Raw genomic sequence first — 22,685 nt, 5'->3', positions numbered from 1 at the left:
GTTTTATTCTTTTGAACTTGCTTTTTAAAATTTGACTTTTAATCCCATCAGGACACAGAAAATACCAGCATCAACAAATCCAAGAGTCATGGGAAAGCCAGGAAAATGAGCCACGTGAAATGGCAGTGAAATAGAAATCCCAGAGTGGTTATGTGGAAACACAGGTGCCTTCTGAGTTCAGAACAAACAAAACCACTCCTTTTCCCATGGTCTCAGCTCCCTGTCTTGTCCAGTCAGTGTCAGTCTGTTGGTATATATTTAAATGTGATTGTTTTCTGATGGGAGTAAGGAAGTGGGAAAGCGCTTTGGGTAGAATGACTTTGCTGTTACATGAGTAACAGTAGTCACCATTTGGCCATGTATTCCAGATCATTTCATTACTCTGAATCTCTGTAAACGTTCCTGTGTGTGCTCCTGCAGTACTTTAGGCATTCATCCATTAAATATCTGCTTCACACCAAGCGGAAGGATATATTCCTTGTCTTTCGGTTTACAGTCTCTTGGGGAAATGATTTAATAGAAAAATTATAATTCGTTGTAGTATACTTATCGTACCTCTTCCTTTGTTTAATACCTTGATTTATTTCAGTAAAAAACAGTTACACTTACTGTGTAATTATGTCTCTTAATTCCTTAATGGTTTGAAGTTACGAGGGGACAAAAGTATTTTTCCCAGTGACAGCCAATGATGTTTTGTAGTAAGAGAAACTCCTAGATAGTCTACGTTGGCATCTGTTTGTAGAAGGCTTGAGTTTTTAATTTGTCCATTTCAGTGGCTTGTGCTTTTTTTTTTTTTTTTTTTTGGTACCGGGGATCGAACTCGGGTCCTTGCAGCGAAACCACTGAGCTAAATTCCCGGCCCTTCAGTGGCTTGTGAACAAAATGGACAACCCGATATTACTTCAGGGTATTTTTCTCTTATTATTATTTTTGCTCCCTTGGATTAGGCTTCTTAAGAAATATCAACCAAATGAATCTAGGTAAGAAATTTAAATTTTAAATGTATATGCTTTTTTCAGATTATTTTCTTTATAAGTACATGTCTGTAGTACATTTTTACACTCCATGTGTGGAGTTGGTACGTGCACATAATTCATTTTAATTCCTTTTTTATCCCCTTTCTCTTTCCTCCCGCCTCCTTCCAAGCAGCTCTTGATCCCCTTCCTTTTTTTTTTTTTGTACTGAATATGCTTTGTTCCTGTTGATTTTTAGTAGCAATTTTGTATTTAGACCACTAGATGGCACTAAGCACATATAACTAGGAAACAACTTTCTTAGTTTTCTGAATACAAATTTCAGCATTACGCACTATAAATTTTGTTATCCAACCTGTAACCTTTCTTTTGCTACAGAAGCCCTGTTTTTCTGTAATAGTCCCACATGTAACTCTGTTAGATACAATTAAGACAGACATAACCTTGCCTCTTCAAACTGTTCTGCTCTCAGCCGTCTCATTATCTTCCTCTTAAATTGGCCTTTCCTTACTACTACTCATCTTCTCTGAAAGACAGAAAAGATATTTTTAATTTTTGTAAGGACCATTACATAGCTTTTAGGATATTAAAAAACCCTAGAAAGTTACTCACAAATGTCTCTGTAGAACAAAACACAAGAGAACCCAAACTTTGTTTTGCTCTTTGTTTCTTGAAGTCTAAATATTATTCTCATGTTCTTTCTTTTGTTGTTTTTGTTCTGTTTATGCTAGTCTCGTAATATATTATTTCTGAATCAAGCTGCTTTAGGCTACAAATAATAGGTTCTTAATGTTAAAAGCTATTATTAAATTATTTTACATGAGCAGAAGTCATTAGAGTTGAGTGGTAGGTACTGTACTTCCAGTGATGATTAATTCACTGGTTTAATCAGAGAACTGGGGTGTTACCAGACCCAGTGCCTTTCGTGTTTCTACACTGACATCCCCAGTGTGTTGGACATGTGCTCTGTGTTGTAGACAGCTGCTGCAGTTCTAGGTAGAACTTGTAATCACAGCCAGATGCAGTAGTGGAAGAGGAACATCTCCCCGCATCAGTGTCTACACGACTCCTTGTATCCATGGCTACAGTGAGAGCACAGCCTCCCTCAGCACTCGTCGTTGAGGCCTGGGTACCCTGTATCTTCCTCACAGCTCACTGGCAGGTGGGGAAAGTTATCATCGTGGGTGCAGAAGGACAGAAGCCTAGGTCCTCCCCAGGCACACAAGGCACCTGGGGGAGGATGAACCTCAACAAATCAGCACTCTCCCAAGTACAAGAGGAAGCAACTTGGCAGGCAGGCAGCAGTAGTTGCCATCATTTCTGGTTTTGTTTATTTTTCTTTCACTTAGAGACTCTGCTGTCCTGATATTATTGAAATATAACTTCATTTCTGTTAGTTCCAGTACATCGAACTGGACAGAGCAAGTGTTGCTCGCGTCTAGTTATTGCAGAGTCTGCCATTGAGTTCAGGCTCTTTAACCTGTTGTTTTGCCTTCGAGTGTGTTCTTTCCCTAGCAATTAAAAACAGACATTGGATTCCCTTTCTCTGCTCATTAGTGCACTCTAGCATTGCAACTATTAGTGCAGTTAGAGAACAGTGGTTTTGAAATGCTGTTTGAATCTAGTAGCATTTCAACCCAGGCTGCAGTGGTCTGCCACAGTACCTGACTTTCCCTTTGCCCAGACTTCTGGAGATTTGGCCACCATCTGTCTACCCCAGAGCTCAGCCTAAGCCTGATTAAAGTCTTTTAACATTCACTGTCCACTGTGGTGCCTTCTAGCCTTCTCTGGCTTGTTTCTCCCTGGTTTTTCATTTTTGTCTTAGTCTCTCTCCAGGGCTGCAGCCTGGCTTTTCTGGGGCGTGTGTCTGTGCCTCTGAGGAAGCCAGCTTCCTGGTGCACTGTCTGCATATCTGGTTCTTACCTGTGTTCAGCAATTATTTGTTGAATGGTTCGGTGAATATTAATTGATGGGCATTTCAAATACAGTTAGGTTTAAAATGTTGATGGTACTGTGTTTACGATCTGTTTTAATAGTTCTCATTACCTGTCCAGTCAATATTATCAACTAACAATATCAACCATCATTTTTAATCAAAAAATAAGTACTTTTTAGAAACCACTTAGCATTGGTATCATTGCTATTGTTTGAACCTAAACTTTATAATCTAAGGCTTTCAAAGAGATTACTTTGTTTGAGAATACATTGAGTCAAAAAAATTTTTTTAAAGAAACCTCCACCATACTTTTGTTTTTCAGAAAACTGTGGACTGTATTTTCCAGAAATAAAAAGAGATCCAGGCAAATATTTACACAGTTGTCCCGAATCTGTGAGAAACTGGCTTCAACAGCTAAAGAGTGCCGGGAAGATTCTTTTGTTAATTACGAGTTCTCACAGTGATTACTGCAAACTGCTCTGTGAGTACACGCTCGGGTAAGTGGTGCGCAGGCCCATTCTCCTTGTCTTATAAAATATGATAGTGATTAGATAGCAGTGCTTCCTTAAAAGTCTGTGCCTATAGCTCAGAGATGGCTGAGCTTCTAGAAAGTGTCCTTAGGTCATCCGTGAATTGTGTTTCTGGGTTTGGGGTGGTTATTGTGAGATGCTGAGCTGTGGACACTTCCTGGCTGATTCCTGAATTAGCACACCTTTTATCCATTTCAGGGTGGAGCCCTGTTCTTCAGGGTCTGCACTACTAGTGTGGAAGTGACATCTGTGAAAAGCAGGGCAGTAGAAATGTAGGGGACCATAAAGTATAAAAGATTTGAGTTCAAGCCCTGCTCTGCAAATTACTGTGTAACCTGGGGCAAGATTTAAAACCACTTTAAGATTCAAACTTGCGGATTGCCTGTTGCCAGAGAAGGTCTCACTCCCACTGCTAGCACAATGAAGGCTTTGCTCAGGATAGAAGGACAGTTGCTGTTACTCCTTTCTTTAATGTGTGTTTGCTCTGGGCGAGAACCAGTGTTGGTGGGATGCAGCCATTCAATTTCCATGCTGTTGCTAAAAGAGGACTGTTTCATTTGGATGAATTGATAGTCCCTAATGAATTGTTCTGGGGACTGGTTGTCAGGCTGTTCATGTCCAACCTGATGAAATTGAGTTGGATTATCCTGTCAGCCTCTATGGAATTGAACAGCTGGAATACTAAGATGGAACTGCCTTCCATTCCTTGCCCACTTATAAACCGAGGCATGGATTAACTACTGCTGAGCTTCCACTAAAGTGTGTAGTTCCCAGCTCCTGTGTCTCATCTGATTACCCTCAGATGCACTCCTTCCTCACCTAAAAACCTGCTGCTCAATACTGGTTCATGGGATGATTCATACTCTGCATGGAATGTGGCCAGAGGCACATCCGGGATAGCTGGTCAGTGCCTTATTCTGGGCCACAGGCTTCAGTCCCTTGGATCTTAGAAGTCCCTGCCCTTGGACCCCAAGCAGCAACAAAAAGTAATCTAGTTTAATGATATGGTGTGCTCTTTTATTTTTATATATGTGTATGTTTTTAACACATTTTCATCTATTATAACCCCCTTTATGATGCCTTTAAGAGGCTACTGGTGTTTTTAAATAAACATTGCCATATTTTAAAAAAAGATTTAGGGCTGGGGATTTAGCTCAGTGGTTCGGACGCCTGCCTTGCAAGTGCAGGGTCCCAAGTTCGATCCCTGGTACAAAAAAAAAAATTTAAACTTGTCACCCTGAAAATAAGACAGTAACCCCTCATGGGAGTAAGGGAATGTTTAAGTAGTACAGGTTAAATATTAGCCAGAGCAGTTGCGCGGTTCAGTGATTGTTAACACTATCTTGGAGGGGATACTGTGGTCAGAGGGGATCCCAGGTGTGCCTTTGGATTCCCTGAAGATCGCAGATTCCATCAAACTTAGCATTACCATGAGAATGAAGCAGAATTAGCCTCCTAGCTGATCTCTGCCAACATTTTTAGCCTTTGGATTTCTTAACATATGTGAGTTTAGTTTGTTCTGTGGATTTTTTTTTTCTGCAGAACACATAGTCTGGAGTTCCTTGAAATGAATCAAGGCTGAGTTCCTGGATGTCTTGCCTTTCAGAGGCACTTGCTGCCTTGGTGACAGTGATGGGGAACCTTTTAGAGACGAGTGCTTAAACTGCACTTATTTATCAGTCCCAACACTGCAGTTAAACCTGAGTACTGAGGTTTTAGTTTTGAAAAACAACTCATACACTAACATCTTCTGACTTAAAAGAAAAATAACGAGTGTGCCATAGTTTGCCACCACTGTTACAGGATCATGCTTCAGATTAAGGATCAGGAGTTCTCATCCCTTTCTCATTAGCAGAGTTGACCAGAGTCTTTTTCCCACCTGAATTCATTGGCTTTTTGAAAAATTCATTGAATTTTTGATTTTTAAAAATACTCTGGGTAAATATTATTTTTCCAGGGTGATGGTTGAGTCCCTCAGGGAGAAGGATCACCCTCCCTTTGTTCCAGATTAATGCCAAATACAGATGAAATATCACTAGGGTTTTGTTTTTTGGTTTTGTTTTTTATTGGTACCGAGGATCGAACTTGGGTCCTTGCGTTTGTGCAGCAGGCGGCGAAACCACTGAGCTAAATCCCCAGCCCTCTAGGGTTTTTGTTTTTGTTTTTTCTGGAGAAAGGGTCTCCCTATATAGTTCAGGCTGGCCTTGAACTCATTATCATAAGTAACCCAGGCTATCCTTGAACTTGCACCAATCCTCCTGCTTCGGCCTCCCAAGTGCTGGGATTTCAGATGTGCATCACCATGCCCGGCAAAAAATCATTAGTTGTTGTCATCTGAAAATTACTACATTGTAAGACTAGACTGATTTTCAAAATAAAGTGTCTTCTTCACGTTTGAGCACTCTACATGTCACCAGACTCGGAGTGCTACCTTCTGTGGAACCGTATCACACACAAAATCATTACTGATTCTTCAAGCTAAGAAGTCCTAGCAAATTTCAGTCCCCAGATTTGAAAACATAGCTCCCGAGTATTTCTAGCTGTTAGAAACTTTGAACTCACCATTGCCTTCTCATCCAGAGAAAGGTAGCTCTGGAGGTAGAGCCGCCATGCTGCTTTTACCTTGCCTGTTTTTCTTGCTTTTATTTCTCTTTTCCATTTTTGTTATGTTCACACTTCAGGGAATTGTCAGGAAGACTGGTGCTCAACCACCCTTGCTTCCTGGTGTAAAGCTCACTCTGACTGTGAGAAAACTGTGAAGCATCAGGGGATGAGTGAGGATGCTGTGTTAAAAGAGGCAAGGTACAGTCATATTTTCTTTGGACCTTTTCCAGTTCCTTAAAGTAATTTTATGAAAAATGTTGTTGCTTCTTAGGGATGATTTTGCAGACCTTTTTGATATTGTGATTACAAATGCACTGAAGCCTGGTTTCTTCTCCCATTCACCAAGTCAGAGGCCTTTCTACACACTCAGTAAGTTCTGTTTTGTTTTATTTCTTCTGTGAACCTGTTCACCAACAACTGTGCAGCGCACTGTGTTAGATGCACAACCATCTCTTCTTTCCTTTATCGGAGAGAAAAAAAGATATTAAGTCTGTTTGTGTTAAACTTTATAATTTTATTTCATAATTATTTGTTTATATATCAGTCTCTCCCTAATTTTAAAAATCAAAAGACACAGACTTTACCTTAAATTTTAGAGCCTAAATAAATGCCTCAATAAATACTCAAGGGAATGAATTAATTCTAATAAGTCAGCATGGGTTATTTTCTAGAACAAAAGTGCCTGCAGAATCCATGGAGACCATAATTAAATAATAACAACAATTAAAAGAAAAAAAAAAGTTCTCTCTTGGCAACCAGGCAAGACCCTCAAAGAAGGGTAGTTAGAATTTTCACGTGTGTAAAGAGGCTGAAGGAGAAGGAGAGTGAATGAGAAGAGCAAGCACACTTTGCAGATGAAGTAGTCTAATAATAGCAGAGTAAAATACTCATGACAGGTGCTGTCTGGAATCTTCTGGAATAAATATGTAAATGCATAGAAAGGGGAGCCCTGTTGGGAACAGGGAGTTACAGGTTTGTGGAATGAAAGGCAGTTAACTTTAGTTTACCTATCATCTTTTATTTCTGTTTAAGTTAATGTCAAATAAGCTTGGTGGCAAGTAAACATTTGAGGATTATTTAGAAATTTGTGAGGAGAGGAACATCTGAAATAAGCCCAGGAATTATTGGAAGTTGAAATACATTTAATGGTCATAAATACATGTATTTAAGATCATTAACAAAATTCATAGACCTATGTAGAGATTTCGCTTTGTTTGAAATACAATGATATAGGCCCAGGATGTAGCTCAGAGGTACCATGCCTGCCTAGCCAAGCGCAAAGTACAGAGTTCAATTCCCAGTACCCAGAAAAAAAAAAAGAAATACAATGATATAAAAGTGGATATATATTAAAAATACATATAAAAGATACATACTACTTGTAAGCATTCACTGGAGTAAATGGTTTGTAATTTCTTTTACTTTTGACTCAGATGCTTGGCATTATAGCAGCAGCTTCAGCTGGGTGGAATGACAGAAAACATGCACCTCTCCTTACTTTTCCATGGCTAATACCACACTGTTTGGGACTAAAATTTTAAATTCCTCAAAGAAGTATTCATGTCAGTCACAAACACCCAGTGCTTTCATTTTACATGATAATACAGTAGAATTTGCTTTGACCTTCTACTTCTCCGCTGTTTGGAAGCCTGATTCAGTGCTAGGTGGTTGACTGCTCAGTACCCAACTCAGTCATGAGCAGTGAAATCCAAGTTAGGTCCAGGGTGGCAAGTCAGCCACTGAGAGGTCCTCCCTGACACAGACAGATGCAGACACGTGGGTGTGTCAGCAAGTGCAAGGGGCAACTGCAGACTGTGGTTTGTGCTGTGAAGGCAGGTTCCCCGGGGTGTGGTGGTTTGAAGGAGGCAGGCATCCCAGAGTGGCTGGCGGGGGAGGCCTGTCTGCACCGTCAGGGCAGGTAAGTTGTGAGGTAGACCCCAAGGGGCAAGTAATGAGAACAAAAGAAAAGTGTCTGTCTGGAGACTGAAGAATGCAGAGGCCCTCTTGGGAAAAGGGGCTTGTGTTCCAGTGACAGAGAGGAGGTGTGTCATTCTGGCACCTGGTCAGGCAGAGCGAAGTAGTGAGGTTAAGCAGGCAGACAGCCTCATAGGCTGTGGAAAGAAGTTTGAATTTTGTGCTATAAGCAATCTTGTACCCATTCGGTTATTAAGGGTAATGCAAAGACTGCTTTGACTGCCAGATGTAGAATTAGTTGGGTTCAACAAAAAATGGAGAGAAACAGGAAGACCAGTCAGTTACCGTGTCCCAGGTGAGAGGCTACCCTGATTTGGTCTGAGGCCACAGTTCTGGAGTCGAAGAGAAGTAGATGTGTTTCAGATACGCCATGGAGGTGGAAAACAGTGGGCTTCTTGTACTTTAGAAACAGATGAAAACGAAGTAATCAAAACTGACTGCCACATTGCTGCTTTTCCTTTTTTCAAAAATGAGCAAGGGGTCCATCTATAGTCATGGGGAAGAATGCAGAGGAACAGGTTGTATGGCATGGGGCAGTAATTAGTAAGAACTCATTTTTCAGTGTACTACTTTTGAGATTCCTATGAATTATGTAACTGATGCTATCAATTAGATGATTGTATAAATAAGCCTGGGGTCCAAGGGAAGAGGTCTAGGGTCAGGAGAAGAATTTTCGAATCATCAGCTCACAGATGGATATTTAAGTGAAGGGCTTGAGATCAGATAGAGAAGGATCATTGAGGGGAAAAGGCCCAGAGCAAGTCTTGGGCCATGCTAACTAACATCGTAGCACTGATGATAGAGAAGATAAAACACAGCACAGAAGCAGGCACGTCAGTCAGGGAAGCAGGAGAGGAAAGAGGGGTCAAATAGAACAACAGCTGGGTTAAGCCTTAGAAATGAAGAACAAGAAATGGCCCCTGTGATGGGGAGCATGGAGATCCCCTGGCCTGTCTGTGAACAGTTCCCAGCGCTGAGGGATGAAGCTTAGAGTTCATGGGGGGTCACGGAGCCTGGGAAGGTGGATAACTATCTAGAATTTTAGCTGTGAAAGCAGAGTTGAAGTTTTAGCTGGAAGACAATGTAGGATCCAGGACACATTTCATTAAGATTGAAGATACTAGAATCTACCTTTATGCTGATGAGAGTGGTCTAGTTCACTGGTTTTCAGTGACGGCAGTTTTGCCCCCCCCAGTGCAAATTGGGCAGTGTCTGGAGAAATTTTTCTTGCCAGCGCAGAAGCAGGATGCTGCTCACATCTGGTGAGTGGAGAATGAGGGTGCTGTCCTCTGTGTTACCATCCAGTAACACAGAGGACAGTGCCCCCAGGGACAGTTCTGGCCCCAAATCTCAGTAGTGACAGTGCTAAAACTCCTGGTCAAGAAAAAAGGAAAGTACTAATTTTTAAAATATATATATTGGCTTATATTTTATTCTGAAATCCTTCATATTTAGAAATAATTTGTTGGGCCAGGGATTTAGCTCAGCGGTGCCGCACCTGCCTCGCAAGAGCAAGGTCCTGAGTTTGATCCCCTGTACAGGAGCAAAAAATAATAATAATAATTTGTTACCTGGGAACAATATTCTTTTAATTAAACCAGAAAAAAACTTAAGCTTTTTCCCCTTTACAGACTTATATTTAAATATATAAGTACTCAGTAAATGAAATTTTTTATTTTTTGCAGTGTTTTCATGTTTTGTTCCCCAAAAATCTATATCTGCAGTAGTATTGATATAGGGGGAAGAGCCATAACTCCCAAACCTACTAGATAACTGAAACATAAGTTTGTGTTTTCTAAAATCGAAGAATGAATTCTAGGAACAATGGAGGTTGAGAGTAGGAAAAATTTATTGGAAGAAAGCAAGCTTTTGCGTAAGAGAGATAGAAGGGGGACAGGAAAGTGGGTTGCCCGCCCACCCCACTTTTCAAAGATTTTTATACAGCAAAGCCATGTGGTGAGGCAGGTAAAAAGTGAGACAAAACTATAATGTGGGACTGCATAACTCTGTAATCATAAAACTCCCCTAGCCCCAACTGTGATTGAATGTGAGTAAATAGATAAAGATGCTTGTTAGTTCCAGGATACTAGATAAGATCTGTATCAGCCATAAGGTCCCAAAGTAAATTACTCAACTTTTTGTTCGAAACTGAGGTTCCGGACACCGCTGTCTATAGAACAATCTACAAACATCTGCTGACCATCAGTATGTGTCAGCTGACCACTAACCTTTGTTCCTCTTCTGTAAATTTCACCTGTTAACTTCCCCTGCAACCCCCTATAAAAAGAGCCTCGGACTCTGGGCTAGTCGCCTCTTTAAGCTAGTTTGCTTTGGGAGTGCCCTCTGGCCAGACTAAGGTCTGTTTTACTTTCCAACTTGTCTGGTGTGTTCCTTCCCAGGTGTTCTTCCCTGCAGTCAGCTCCTCGGAGCGTTTGGTAAGGCCCTCGGTCTTACAATAAGACCCAGTGGAAATTTCCAAGGTGGGCATGAGGTGAGACAAAACCATGACCAACCGATAAGATTACAAGTACAGTCACCCAGGTAATATTGATTAAATGGGGGAGCAAGTCACATAGCAGGCATACAAGGATTTTTAGTAAGGGTGGGGGTCAGGGATATTTCCTGGAGAGGCTGGGTTAAGACCTTGACCCCCACCCAGGTGATTGATACCTATTTAGAATATCAATCTCTGCTATTTATCCCCAGGGGTAGCACAAGGGTGTGTAGTTTCTCTTTTACAATTCTGACCTTCAGTGAATGTGTTTTAATTGTCCTCCAGTTGGCTCCTAGCTGTGTTGGCTCCTGGAGAGCTGGTCCTGTCTTACGTCACACAAGATATCTAAGTAACTTACCTGTCTGAAATAATATGTATAATATTTCATAGAGTTTCTTTAATTAAAATATCACACCAGCAATGGACAGGAATACACATTAAAAATACACCAAATTTTTAATATTGGAGCTCAAATGCATTAACTTATGCTGACAAGTTACTGAATTTTATGTAGTGTTTCTGTTTAATTATGTAAGACCTCTGTCCTTACCAAACGCTCCGAGGAGCTGACTGTAGTGAAGCACACCCAGGTATCCCAGCGGTGCCTCCAGAATGTAAGACCAAGGGCCTTACCAAACGCTCCGAGGAGCTGACTGCAGCGAAGAACACCCGGGAAGGAACACACTAGACAAATTGGAAAGTAAAACAGACCTTAGTCTGGCCAGAGGGCACTCCCAAAGCAAAGTAGCTTAGAGAGGCAATCAGCCCAGAGTCTGAGGCTCTTTTTATAGGGGGTTGCAGGGAAGTTAACAGGTGAAATTTACAGAAGAGGGAACAAAGGTTAGTGGTCTTACATTTTGTATGTTAATTAGCCTGACAGGTACTGATGGTCAGCAGATGTTTTGTAGATTGTTCTATAGATAGTGGTGTCGAGAACATCAGTTTTTGAACAAAGAGTTGAATAATTATGGCTGATACAGATCTTATCTAGTGTCCTGGAACTAACAAGCATCTTTATCTATTTACTCACATTCAATCACAGTTGGGGCTAGGGGAGTTTTATAATTACAGAGTTATGCAGTCCCACACAACCACTGGTAAAAATACTGAAAAATAATTGCATCTGCATTGAACATATACAGACCTTTTTGTTGTCGTTCCTAAACAATACAGTGTGACAACTATTTACATAGCATTTTTATTTTATTAGATATCATAAGCCAGAGATGACTCAAAATATATATGGAAGGATATTCATAGATCATATGCAAATGTTATCCCTCAGATGGATACTAAGAGATGGCTGTACATAACACATTTTCTTTAATCCACTGAGAGACATTTGGTTTGCTTGCGTATCTTGACTATTATAAGTAATGCTGTAATGAGCATGGAAATGCAGATATACCTTCAATATACTGATTTCCTATCCTTTGGATTGCTGAATTATTTGCTAGGTCTACTCCATTCATTCGTTCATTCATTCAGTGGTGTGGTAGGGACCGAACTCAGGGATTCACACATGCAAAGCATGTGTTCTACCACTAAGCCATGCCCTCAGCCCTGTTTTAATTTTTGGAGATTCCTCTGCATTGTTTTCCATAATGCCTGTACCAGCTGTGTGCAAGGTTTTCCTTTTGTCTACATCCTCAACCATATGTGTTGTCTTTCATCATTTTTGTAAAAGCCATTATAACAGGAATGAGGCGTTAATCCATTATGGTTTTAATTTGTATTAACACTCAGTGATTAGTGATGTTGAACATTTTTTGTTCATATACCTGTTGATCATTTGTATATCTTCCTTAGAGAAATATCTAGGACAGTGCCAGTAATATTAACTTGCTGAATGAAAGCAGCAGAATATGTTTAAAGGCCCCACATCCAAACACATTTATTTTCCAATATCCTGGGGGCCAGGACTTACATGGATGAATTTGGGGGACATACAGTAGTTCAGCCAATACAAGGTGCATATATGTGCCTGAACTCACCAGACCGTATGCTGTAAATGTACACAGGCAGGTTTTGTGTGTCAGTTATGCCTCAGCAAATAGTTTTTAAAGTGGAGAAAAAGAATATATGTTCATATTTGCTTTTATGTGTATAAAAGAATGGTTGCCTTTTGTAGAACAGGTGAGTTTAACAATATTTGGTATTGTCATATTAGTATTTTAAAAATATGTTTTATTGTCATTTTTGAGTAATACATTCACATATTTTTAAGTTTCATTTTTGAACTCTGTTAAGTTGCAAGAACTTTTTCTAGAACTCACCTGTTCTACGTTCTGGAGTCCTTCTTTCCCATTGCCTACTTGTTTTGATGTAAACGGATCTCTATTAATAGCACTGAGTTTTGGCATTGTATAAAGGTGTCACAGGAGTTGGCTGAGGCTCTGCTCAGGGTAAGAACTGTCAGTTTATGGTGTCCTCAGGGATACCCAATGAAGTTTTCTTTTGTGCTGCAATTGTTCTTGTCCCCAGTGATACCTTGTGCTACATTTGGATCCTAGAGTTCAAAATCAGAGTCTGCTGACCCTGGTTTGAAGTGCTTCCAGGAATTGCCTGGCTCTGGCAGCAACAATTAGGTACTGGACAGAGGACCACAAGCCAGAGAGTGCAAGAGATTTGTGTTTGGGGTGCCTGATGAAGGATATCCTATTCATCAGAAAGGAAGTGTTTTCATATGTAAATAAGCAATAACTGAAATTATACCACAGATTAGCCTAAAGACACATTTTCTTTTGACTCCTTAATTTGTCCAGATATCAGTTTCTTTACCTATAAACTGAAAGGACAGCAGCTAATACTTTTTTTTTGGTATTGGGGATTGAACTCAGGACCTTGCACTTGCGAGGAAGGCGGCGGAACCACTGAGCTCTAAATCCCCGGCTCTGCACCTAATACTTTTTAAACACTAATGTGATTGACACATATACTTCATCTGTATTAATTTATTGTGCAGAATCACTCTATGATGTAAGTATTGTAATTATCCCAGTTTTAAAACTTAGACTATGACTATGATTTGTTTCCTATCATCTATATCCACCTTAATTTTTTCTTTTGTATTTATTATCTTGTGAGACCTGAGTAACTCCATTTTAAAATTTGGCCCCATCTTAGAGTAAGGTGGCCTGGACATAAATTCTAGTTCCAAGAAAAACCACAAGATGTACTTTGGCCACCTGCCTGTGATAATGTTCAGCAGTCCCCTAGCAACTAGCCTAGCAACAGCTAATCAGTAGCTGCCTCAATGTCCCAGATGCTTTTCTCAATGGCCTGCAACAGCTAATCAGTAGTTACCCCAATACCCCAGTATCCCAGATGTTCTTTTTGATGACTTGAGCAGCCGTTTGCAGTTCAGCGCGCAAGGCCCAACCAATTAGGTTTAAACTTTCAAAATTTGCTAAATGCTAGCCAATCATGTGATTTGCGTGTGATTTGAAACCCCGCACCTTTTTGAAACCCCACACCTTGCTGTAACCTCTATGAAAACCCCTGGTGTTTTAGAGTCGGGGCTCTCAATCTTGACCCGCTGTGCGGTGACAGTTGAGAGTCCCTGCTCGAGCTTGAATAAACGACCCTCGTGTGTTTGCATCGGAATCAGCTCCTTGGTGGTCTTTGGGGACCTCGCGATCTGGGCACAACAATCTAGTATTTTTAATTAAGCTTATTTAAATCAATGTCCTCATTGTACTGAGGCATGTTTTTAAATATTACATGAAAACAGAAATTCATGTGCCTCCTACAGACCATGAACAGAAATGTGACCCCTGTCTAAATAGTGTATAACTGCTTGGATTTGTGAACATAGAGCTGAGAGCAGACAGCTTGATGTGGCCCACAAACTCATGCTTTAAGATCAGACAGTCCCATTACTATTCTCCACCACCCAAGTTAAGGTAAAGCATTTGAGGTACCTTGGCTACCAAATTTAAGCATATGTCTAATCACTGAATAAATCACTTACCAGCTTCGAGATCTTGGGCAAGATAACTTTCATAAGCCTTATTTTCCCCAATTTAGAGGGTTTAAAAATGCACATCCACAAGGTGCTCGTGACAAGTGGTCACTAAATGGGTGGGCCTGCAGGCAGTCCCACCCTGAATGCAGACTTCCTGAGTGTCTCCCTTGATCAAGTGTTTGACTGTCAACTGTGTCTGCAGAGGACGATGAGGAGCAGGAGTCGCTACCGTCTCTGGATAAGCCTGGCTGGTACTCCCAGGGGAACTCTGCTCACCTTTATGAGCTTCTGAAGAAAATGACCAGCAAACCGAAGCCCAAGGTATTTTCTGATTGAGGCAGAGTCCTCCATGTCCACTTGCTGATGTAAACAGTGAAATACCTAAACCCTTAGCCGTAAATGAATTCAGCTTAGTCACCTATGGTGGAATCATATGCCTCTGCCTACTAAGTCTCTCCTTTTACCTCTTCTGATGAAATAAATCTTGCCTTTTTTGATGTACACTTGATCTTTATTTGTGACAGTGAGGAGCAAGGATTCCAAGCAGAGTGCAAGGGCTTCATGTTTGGGGTGCCTGAGGAATGAGATCTTGTTAATGCATCAGAAAAAAAAGAGTTTCTATATGTAAAACAAGCATTAAATGAAATTACACTACAGACTAGCCTAAAGACACATTTTCTTTTGACATCCTGATCACATTGTTATATTGCAGATAGTGTATTGTTTACAGCAGACTCTTTTTCTTCTAAAAAATATTTACCAGGAGCCACAGGAGCAAGACAGATCATTGAGTAATGAGTTCTGCTCTGCTGGCTCCCACATTGCCACAGCCCTCGAAGGGCTCCTGAGGTGGGTTTAGTGGACAGAGCATCTTGACTTGAAGGTTCTGGTTCTTGTCCCTTAACCTTGTTTTCTCCTTTATAAATCGGAAGGTCTAGACCAGTGGTAGCAAACCTTTTAAAGTTTTCAATGATAGAAACAGCCAACTGCGGCACACGTGCCATAGGTTTGCCACCACTGGGACTGTTTCCATGGGAATTAGCCTCAGAAAGCCTGGGATGCTTTTTAGATTTCACATGTCCAGCCACACTCTGATGGGTTCTGCTTCAGCACATCGCTTGTGGGGCCCAGAAACCCTCTTCAAAAGTGATTGTAGTGCATGCTTGGTAATCTGTAACCCACCTCAACAAGTTGACTTGTTAAACCTGTGGCATGTATCATTAAACCTAGGGACAGATTTGATTACAAACATTTCATGTAGACACATGGGGTCACTTCTTTAGGAACATTCTGTCTCTTCTACCTTTATTCCACCTGCAGCTGGGTTGTGTAACTTCTAATACAAATCAGGTGCCCTGGGAGTCAAGTCAGTGGCCACCTCTGAAATTATCCAAGGAAGTTTCAGATGTGTAAACTTAGACCATTTTTGATTGTCATACTTTGATGCTTGTTGAGGAATTTTCTTCTGCCTTCCATAAAATAACCACCACTCTCAAACAGAATTTGCTGCCTGACTTTTAGGTTGTTTACTTTGGTGACAGCATGCACTCAGACATTTTCCCAGCGAGTCATTATAGTCACTGGGAGACAGTTCTCATCCTAGAAGAACTCAGAGGGGAGGAAGGTGAAAAGCCTGAGGAGGCAGAGCCTCTGGAGAAGAAGGGAAAATATGAGGTAAGGGTTGTCTGTGCTTTTCTTGAAAGAAAAACCTTTGTTTGAAAGCTAAAATACCCTCATACTACTCGCCTTCAAAATTATCCTGCCCTGAATGAATGTCCTCATGTTTCGGTAGTTCATTTTTGAAGTAGTGTTTGTACTGATGAACTCCTCCTTAGCAGATATGTTAGGCCAACTTAGTTGTATTATCTGCTTTATTGAAAATCTATCATGCATCTTTGCTTGTATTTGAAGGCAAGTGAAGAATTGGGCTTTTTGTTCTTTTTTTCCTCTACAAACACCTTTTGACATGAACTTAGAACCACAGTGTACCAATTTAGATTGCGTCAGTGTGTTAGTGAGGTCTGTTCCTCAGCATGGCAGACTTCCGCGGAGAGGGCGAAAGCAACGCATCAGTTGGGTAGTGGGCATTGCACTCAGGACAGTGTAAACCCCTGCTGCTTCCCTACAGAGAAGGCAGTTGCTTCACCCAGAGACAAGCAGGAGGAGTTCGTAAAGACAGCTAAAAAGAAAGCACACCATGAGAGCCTATAGTTTGTGATTGTTAAGAAAAAGACCGGGGGCCGGGGATTTAGCTCAGTGGTTTCGCCACCTGCTGTGCAAGCACAAGGACCTGCATTCAGTCCCCAGTACCAAAAAAAAAGAAAAAGACCAGGGTCTGGGATTAACTCAGTGGCAGCGCATCTGCCTCATAAGTGCAACATCCTGAGTTCGATCCCTGGTACCAAAAACAAAAGAAAAAGACCAAGTGGGGCTGGGGATTTAGCTCAGCAGCACAGTGCCTGCCTGTGAAGCGTGAGGTCCTGAGTTTGATCCCATGTACCAAAAAAAAAAAAGACCAAGCACAAAACACATAAAACATGTTATCTTTTGTCCAGCTTAAAGTCTGAATGCAAAAGAATGTAACTCCATATTTCTTTTTTTTTTGGTTTGTTTTTTTGGTTTTGTTTTTGTTCGACCTGGGGATCGAACTCGGGTCCTTGGGCTTGTGCAGCAGGCGGCGAAACCACTGAGCTAAATCCCTGGCCCTGTAACTCCATATTTCTAATTACTTCATTAAGCCTCTGTGAACTTTCGAAAATGTAATTAAAAATCACATTGACTGGATTGTTTCAAGATCGATGCTGTGAGGCAGAACATTTATAGGTACTGCATTCTGTGGGATCAACTTGTGTTTCACAGAGGTTTGAATTTTGAAAGTACTTTTCTGACCTCAGGGTGGCAAGTGACATCTCAGATTACATCCCAGAAAACAACAGTAATAAAAATTGATGTGTTTGGCTGCCTCGATATTAGATATTTTGTTCATGATACCTAGGACACGACTGTCCAATGGGAGAGGAGTTCTACAGTATCTGTCTAGATCAAACTTTATAAATTGATGTTTTTATTTGTCAAAAACAGGTAAATACCTGTACTTTAATGTGGTTCAGCCTAATGAATTTAGCAATGGATTGATCGCCAGCATGTAAGAAATCAGATATTCAGTCAGAAATTAGGAAAAAGGTATTGGGAAAGCAGACTAAAGGCAAGTTTACCTCTGAGGGAGGCACCAGCATTCACCAGTAATACCTACAGCAAATAAAACAGCAATCAGATTGATTTAACTGAGCCAGGATGTTTTACATTATTTAAAAAGCAGTCTAAGATATCTACCTTAGAAAACATAAAGTGGGGCCAATATTGTTCACTCAAGTTTCACTGTGTTACATTTGACAACTCTGTGTGTAATGAAAATAATTTTTATTCTTTATTTTGGTGAACACCAATTTGGCCTTTCAGTCAGAAACAAATGTTGTTTTATCTAGGATTATGTGTCTAGTGTGACCACTGCCTGTGGGGATTCCCTAAGTGAAGAATGCTTATATGACAAGGACTGAGGTTAGCCCTATGAGAAGTGGTCATATTTATGTCAGTATTCCCAATGAATAGCTGAAAAAATAAGATACTTTAAAATAAACTAATAATTTGAAACCTTACATCAATCAGTTGATTGGCTTCATGTTCCAGTACATCTAGAGTAAGAAATAATTTTGTCTTCATTGCATTATTTTTAAAAAATAGCAAATTAAAAAATTAGACCTAAGCTTCTTTTCATTTGTTTTGTAGCAAGGTCTCACATTGTAGTTGAGACTGGCCTGGAACTCAGTATGTAGCACAGGCTGGCCTCCAACTCAAGATCCACCTGCCTCAGCCTCTAAGCATGTACCGCCACACCCAGCCCAAGTTGTCTTTTAAACACCCTTTAGATACTACAATAAGAATTAAATTGGAGTTATTTTAATTATAGGAAAAACTACATTTCTAGATTGCTGTGTTTGGGGTAGTTTTCAGATTATAACCAACTGACTATTTAAAAACCCAGTTCTAGATTGAGATAAAGGATACTTCATAATAAGGAAATGTTATTTTCCTTCCAAAAATGTAATGGGTTTTTTCCATTTTGATTTATTGAGTGAAAAAAAAATTTGAGGTTAATTGATTTTCAATATTAAGCATAGTTACTCTGTTCTCTTGTTTTAGGAACCAAAGGCAAAGCCTCTAAATACCCTATCTAAAAAATGGGGCTCTTTTTTTATTGATTCAGTTTCTGAACGGGAAAATACAGAGGACTCCTTGGTTTATACATGGTCTTCTAACAAAATCAGTACTTACAGCACTATTGCAATTCCAAGTCTTGAAGCAATTGCAGGTAAGGTGGGAGGGAAATACCTATGAAACTTTACCTGTTACTGGACATTGACCTTACCTACTAGAATTTTTGTCTTTCAGAGAAAACCTTCCCATGATATTGATTTCTTTTCTTGTGAAACATCTTCTAGATGTGTAGATGTGGCAGCCTGGGTAATTAGGACCAGCCCTATGATGGATCCAAAAACCTAGATTTTTTTTTTTTAGTTCTAACTAGTACATGTTTATAGTACATAATGATTACATTCACTGTAGGGAATTGGTATATGGTATATGCACATAACATATTTCAGTTCTCTTATGACCCTACCCTCCACCCTCCTTTTATTTTTCCAGCTTGGATTCATTTATTTATAAGACTTTATAAAGTTAATTATCAAGCTAGACACCTTTCTTATTTCTGATTGCATGGATTTGGATCTTTTCTTTCCTTATTTTGATAAAACTGGTTAAGAGTTTGTCTATTTTGTTTAATCTTTCAAAGAACCAACTCTGATTCATTCTTTGTATTTTTTGTCCCAATTTCATTAATTTCCATCCATCCTGATCTTTTTAATTTCCTTCTTCCTCATATTAGCTTTGGTTTGGATTGTTCTTATTTTTCTAGGACTTTGAGGTGCATCGTTAGGTTATTTGAGCTTATTCTTTTTTTCTGACGTAGTAATTCAGTATGAACTTCCCTCTTAGTACTGCTTTCATTGTATCCCATAAGTTCTGCTGTATTGTACGGGCATAATTGTCTGATTATAGAAATTGTCTAATATCTTCAATTTCATCTGTGACCCATTGGTTATTCAAGAGGTTATTATTTAATTTCTAAGTGTTTTGCCTACTTTCTGTGGTTTCTTGTGCCATTGATTTCTAGTTTCAGTCACTATAGTCTGATAATATGCATGAGGTATTTTTGCATTTACTTAAGCATGCTTTATTGGCTAGTATGTGGTCTATTTTAGAGAAAGTCCCATGTGCTGCTGAGAAGAATGTGTATTGTTGTTGGACAGAACACTGTAGATATGTATTAAGTCCATTTGTTCAAAGATTTGGGTCAACTCTGATATTTCTTGGTTGATTTTTTTTGTCTAGTTGATCTGTCCATTTGTGACAGTGGGGTATTGAGTTCCCCCATCACTATTGTACTGGTGTTTATCTGACTTTTCACGTCCATTAGTGTTTTATTGAGTGCCAGTATTTGACATGTATATAATTGTTAACTCTTGCTGTTGAATTGTTCCTTAACCCATATGTATGACCTTGTCTCTTCTGATCAGTTTTATTTTGAAATTTACTTTTGCTGAAATTAGGATAGCAGTTCCTGTTTTTTTATGGGTTCTTGTTAAATGGAATATTGTTTTCCATTCTTTGATTTTTTAATCTGTGAATATCTTTTTGAATTAAATGTTTCTTGTATATTTGGGTTTTCTTTCTTGATCTATTCTACCAATCTGTGTCTTTCGATTAGGGAAAAGAGACCATTCCCATCGAGAGTCATTATTGAGAGGTATTGACTTATTCCTGCCATTGCATTATTTTCCTGTTGCTGATTTCCTCATTTTTCTCCTTTTGCTTAGCTGCTCATCCTGCCAGGTGTATTCATTCTTTTGACTTACACTGTTGGCTTGTCTCTTTCTAGGGTAGGCTTGTCTCTTGAGAATTTTTTGTAATGCTGGTTTGGTGGTCATGAATTTCTTGAGGTATTCCTTGACATGGAGATACTTTATTTCTCCATCAGTTTTAAAGGAAAGTTTTGCAGGATATATAATTCGAGATTGGAAGTTGTTATCTGTTAGGGCTTGGAACAATTCACTCCAAGCCCCCATGGCCTTTAAGGTTTGTTTAGAGAAGCGTGCTGTGATTCTCATGGGTTTACCTTTGTATGTTATTTGTTGCCTCTTTATAGCACCTTTTAAGATTTTGTCCTGGTGATAACACTTATAGAATTTTGAGTATAATGTGCGGTGGAGGGGTTCTCTTTTGGTCTTGGCCATATGATGTTCTATATGCCTCATTTATCTGTATGTGTTTCCTTCTCTGTATTTGGGAACTTTTCTGCCATTAACTTTTATAAACAGGTTTTTCATGCCATTTGTATTGTGTTCTGATTTTTTTACTTATTTCAGTTATAGTCCAGTCTTCTTTGTATCATCTAGCAGTTTTTAGATCCATTTTTCATTTTCTCTTATTGTTTTCAAAGTGTCTTTGAATAGTTGGTCTTTGAAAACATCATTGTCTTCTAATTCTTAAATTCTGTCCTCACATTGGTTCATCCTGCTGCCTATACTTTCAGTATTATCTTTAATCCCTGGATTTCTGGTTGAAACCTTTTCATGTACCATGTTGATAAACTGGTCATTCATATTTTATATCATTTTGTTTAGTTCATCTAGCTTTTTATTAGTGTCTTTCAAGAGCTCCTGCATCTTTTTGGTTATTACTTCTATTATCTTACTTATATCTTTTCTAATCCTTCTGAGTATCTCTTTGAGCTGTTTTGTAACCTCCTCTAATATGCTTTTGAGTAATTCCAGTGCATGGCTATATTATTTGGCCTCTTAATGCCCCCTGGATTGGCTTCAGGGGACTTAGATGTCTTGTTGCCTTTTATTCCCATGTTTGTATCATTTTTATTTGTTTTGTGCATGCTTATAGTCTAGACTTTGTTGCTAGTATAGAGATCTCTTTAGTTGCTTTTCAGTGATGTTATTTTGGACATGTCTAATTATCATTTGAATAGAGATCTCTTTAGTTGCTTTTCAGTGATGTATTTTGGGCATGTCTAATAACTATAATCATTTGATGCAGCCCCAAGATTCTATCACCTTGGTTATTTTAGGGGAGGAGGATAGATACATTGTAGTTAGGCCAGCAACTAAGTTTACTGGGAATGGAGTCTAGTATTGTTAATGTCACAAAGGCAGTGTGAGTGTTGGCTTACTGAGAAATGGTGACAATTATGTGGCCCTGTTAATATCAAGTGAAACAGCTACAATGGTATCACTGGAGACAAATTAGATATTAACATACCTTTAAAAAGTTATGTACCGCCCTTAATTTTAGAGAAAAAACCCCAGCAATTATGATATAAACATTAAAGCAATCCAGTATTGACTTACAGCTAATATGTACTAAATGCAACACATTTTCTCTGATATTAGAAAAGTATTCAACCGTCTTTGAGGCTGCTTTCCCCTCTGGGTTTCTACTCTTTCCAGAGAGCCCACCAAAGTGGGTAGTGGGCCTTTCAGGAACTCCATGAACCTACAGGGATAAGAACTGGAGAAGAGCATGTGCTGAAGGAGGGGTGAGCCTGGCAAGCTCCCTCAACCTGTGCAGAAACGCTGAGGGGTGTTACCTTAGAATAAGGATGAGCTGTGGCAGACTGAGATCACCTTTCTGATGACTGTTCCTGCGTGGGAATTATATGGTTCAACTGTTGGTTCTCTTCAGCTCTCCAGTGAATTCACTGTGATATTTATATTTTTGTTCAGCTTTTCTAGTTCTGTCAGCACCAATTTAGATGTGGAAGTCTAGTTAAATTTTTGAATTCAGATTATTCTTCCTTATATTGGGAATGGTAATATTAGGCTGCTGACCTCCTTCACAGGATGGATTTGAAAGTAAAGTAAGATATTTATCTGAATTACTGGTAGGATAATGATGATATGTATGACCACGATGCAATCCTTCGGGTCAGCCTACAAGCCCAATGTCAGACTGTCCTACTCTTTGAAATATCTTGTTCTCACTAGTTTCAAAGAATGGTTTTTTTTATTTCATGCTTGTACTCCTAAAATTAAGGAAAGAAAGCCTAAATATAATTCTTTCTTTTACAAACAATTTT

At 39.5% G+C, this 22,685-nt stretch overlaps 1 protein-coding gene across 15 annotated transcripts in view; it reads left to right on the top strand.

The window, feature by feature from the left end:
- Nt5dc1 (5'-nucleotidase domain containing 1) overlaps positions 1-22,685 on the top strand; it is a 136,975-nt gene that overhangs the window by 109,648 nt on the left and 4,642 nt on the right. For 8 of the 15 annotated variants that reach the window (XR_002390649.2, XM_021247808.2, XM_021247809.2 and 5 more), the window contains 5 exons: positions 3,233-3,407; positions 6,316-6,413; positions 14,682-14,800; positions 16,001-16,153; positions 18,744-18,848. Coding sequence is in view for 12 of the 15 variants with exons in the window: in XM_021247808.2 (XP_021103467.1) it covers positions 3,233-3,407; positions 6,316-6,413; positions 14,682-14,800; positions 16,001-16,153; positions 18,744-18,848 (650 nt within the window). In the remaining 3 variants the exon portion in view is untranslated. Of the gene's footprint in view, positions 1-3,232; positions 3,408-6,315; positions 6,414-14,681; positions 14,801-16,000; positions 16,154-18,679; positions 18,849-22,685 lie in introns of all 15 variants that reach the window. The other 7 variants (XR_015450015.1, XR_015450014.1, XM_021247811.2 and 4 more) reach the window with 1 other exon arrangement.

The sequence above is a fragment of the Heterocephalus glaber genome, unplaced genomic scaffold (genome assembly GCF_053883595.1).
Source record: "Heterocephalus glaber isolate CG9 unplaced genomic scaffold, H.glaber_assembly_v1.0 deba00000896, whole genome shotgun sequence".
Lineage (NCBI taxonomy): Eukaryota > Metazoa > Chordata > Mammalia > Rodentia > Bathyergidae > Heterocephalus > Heterocephalus glaber.
This window is presented reverse-complemented; position numbering and strand designations above follow the sequence as displayed.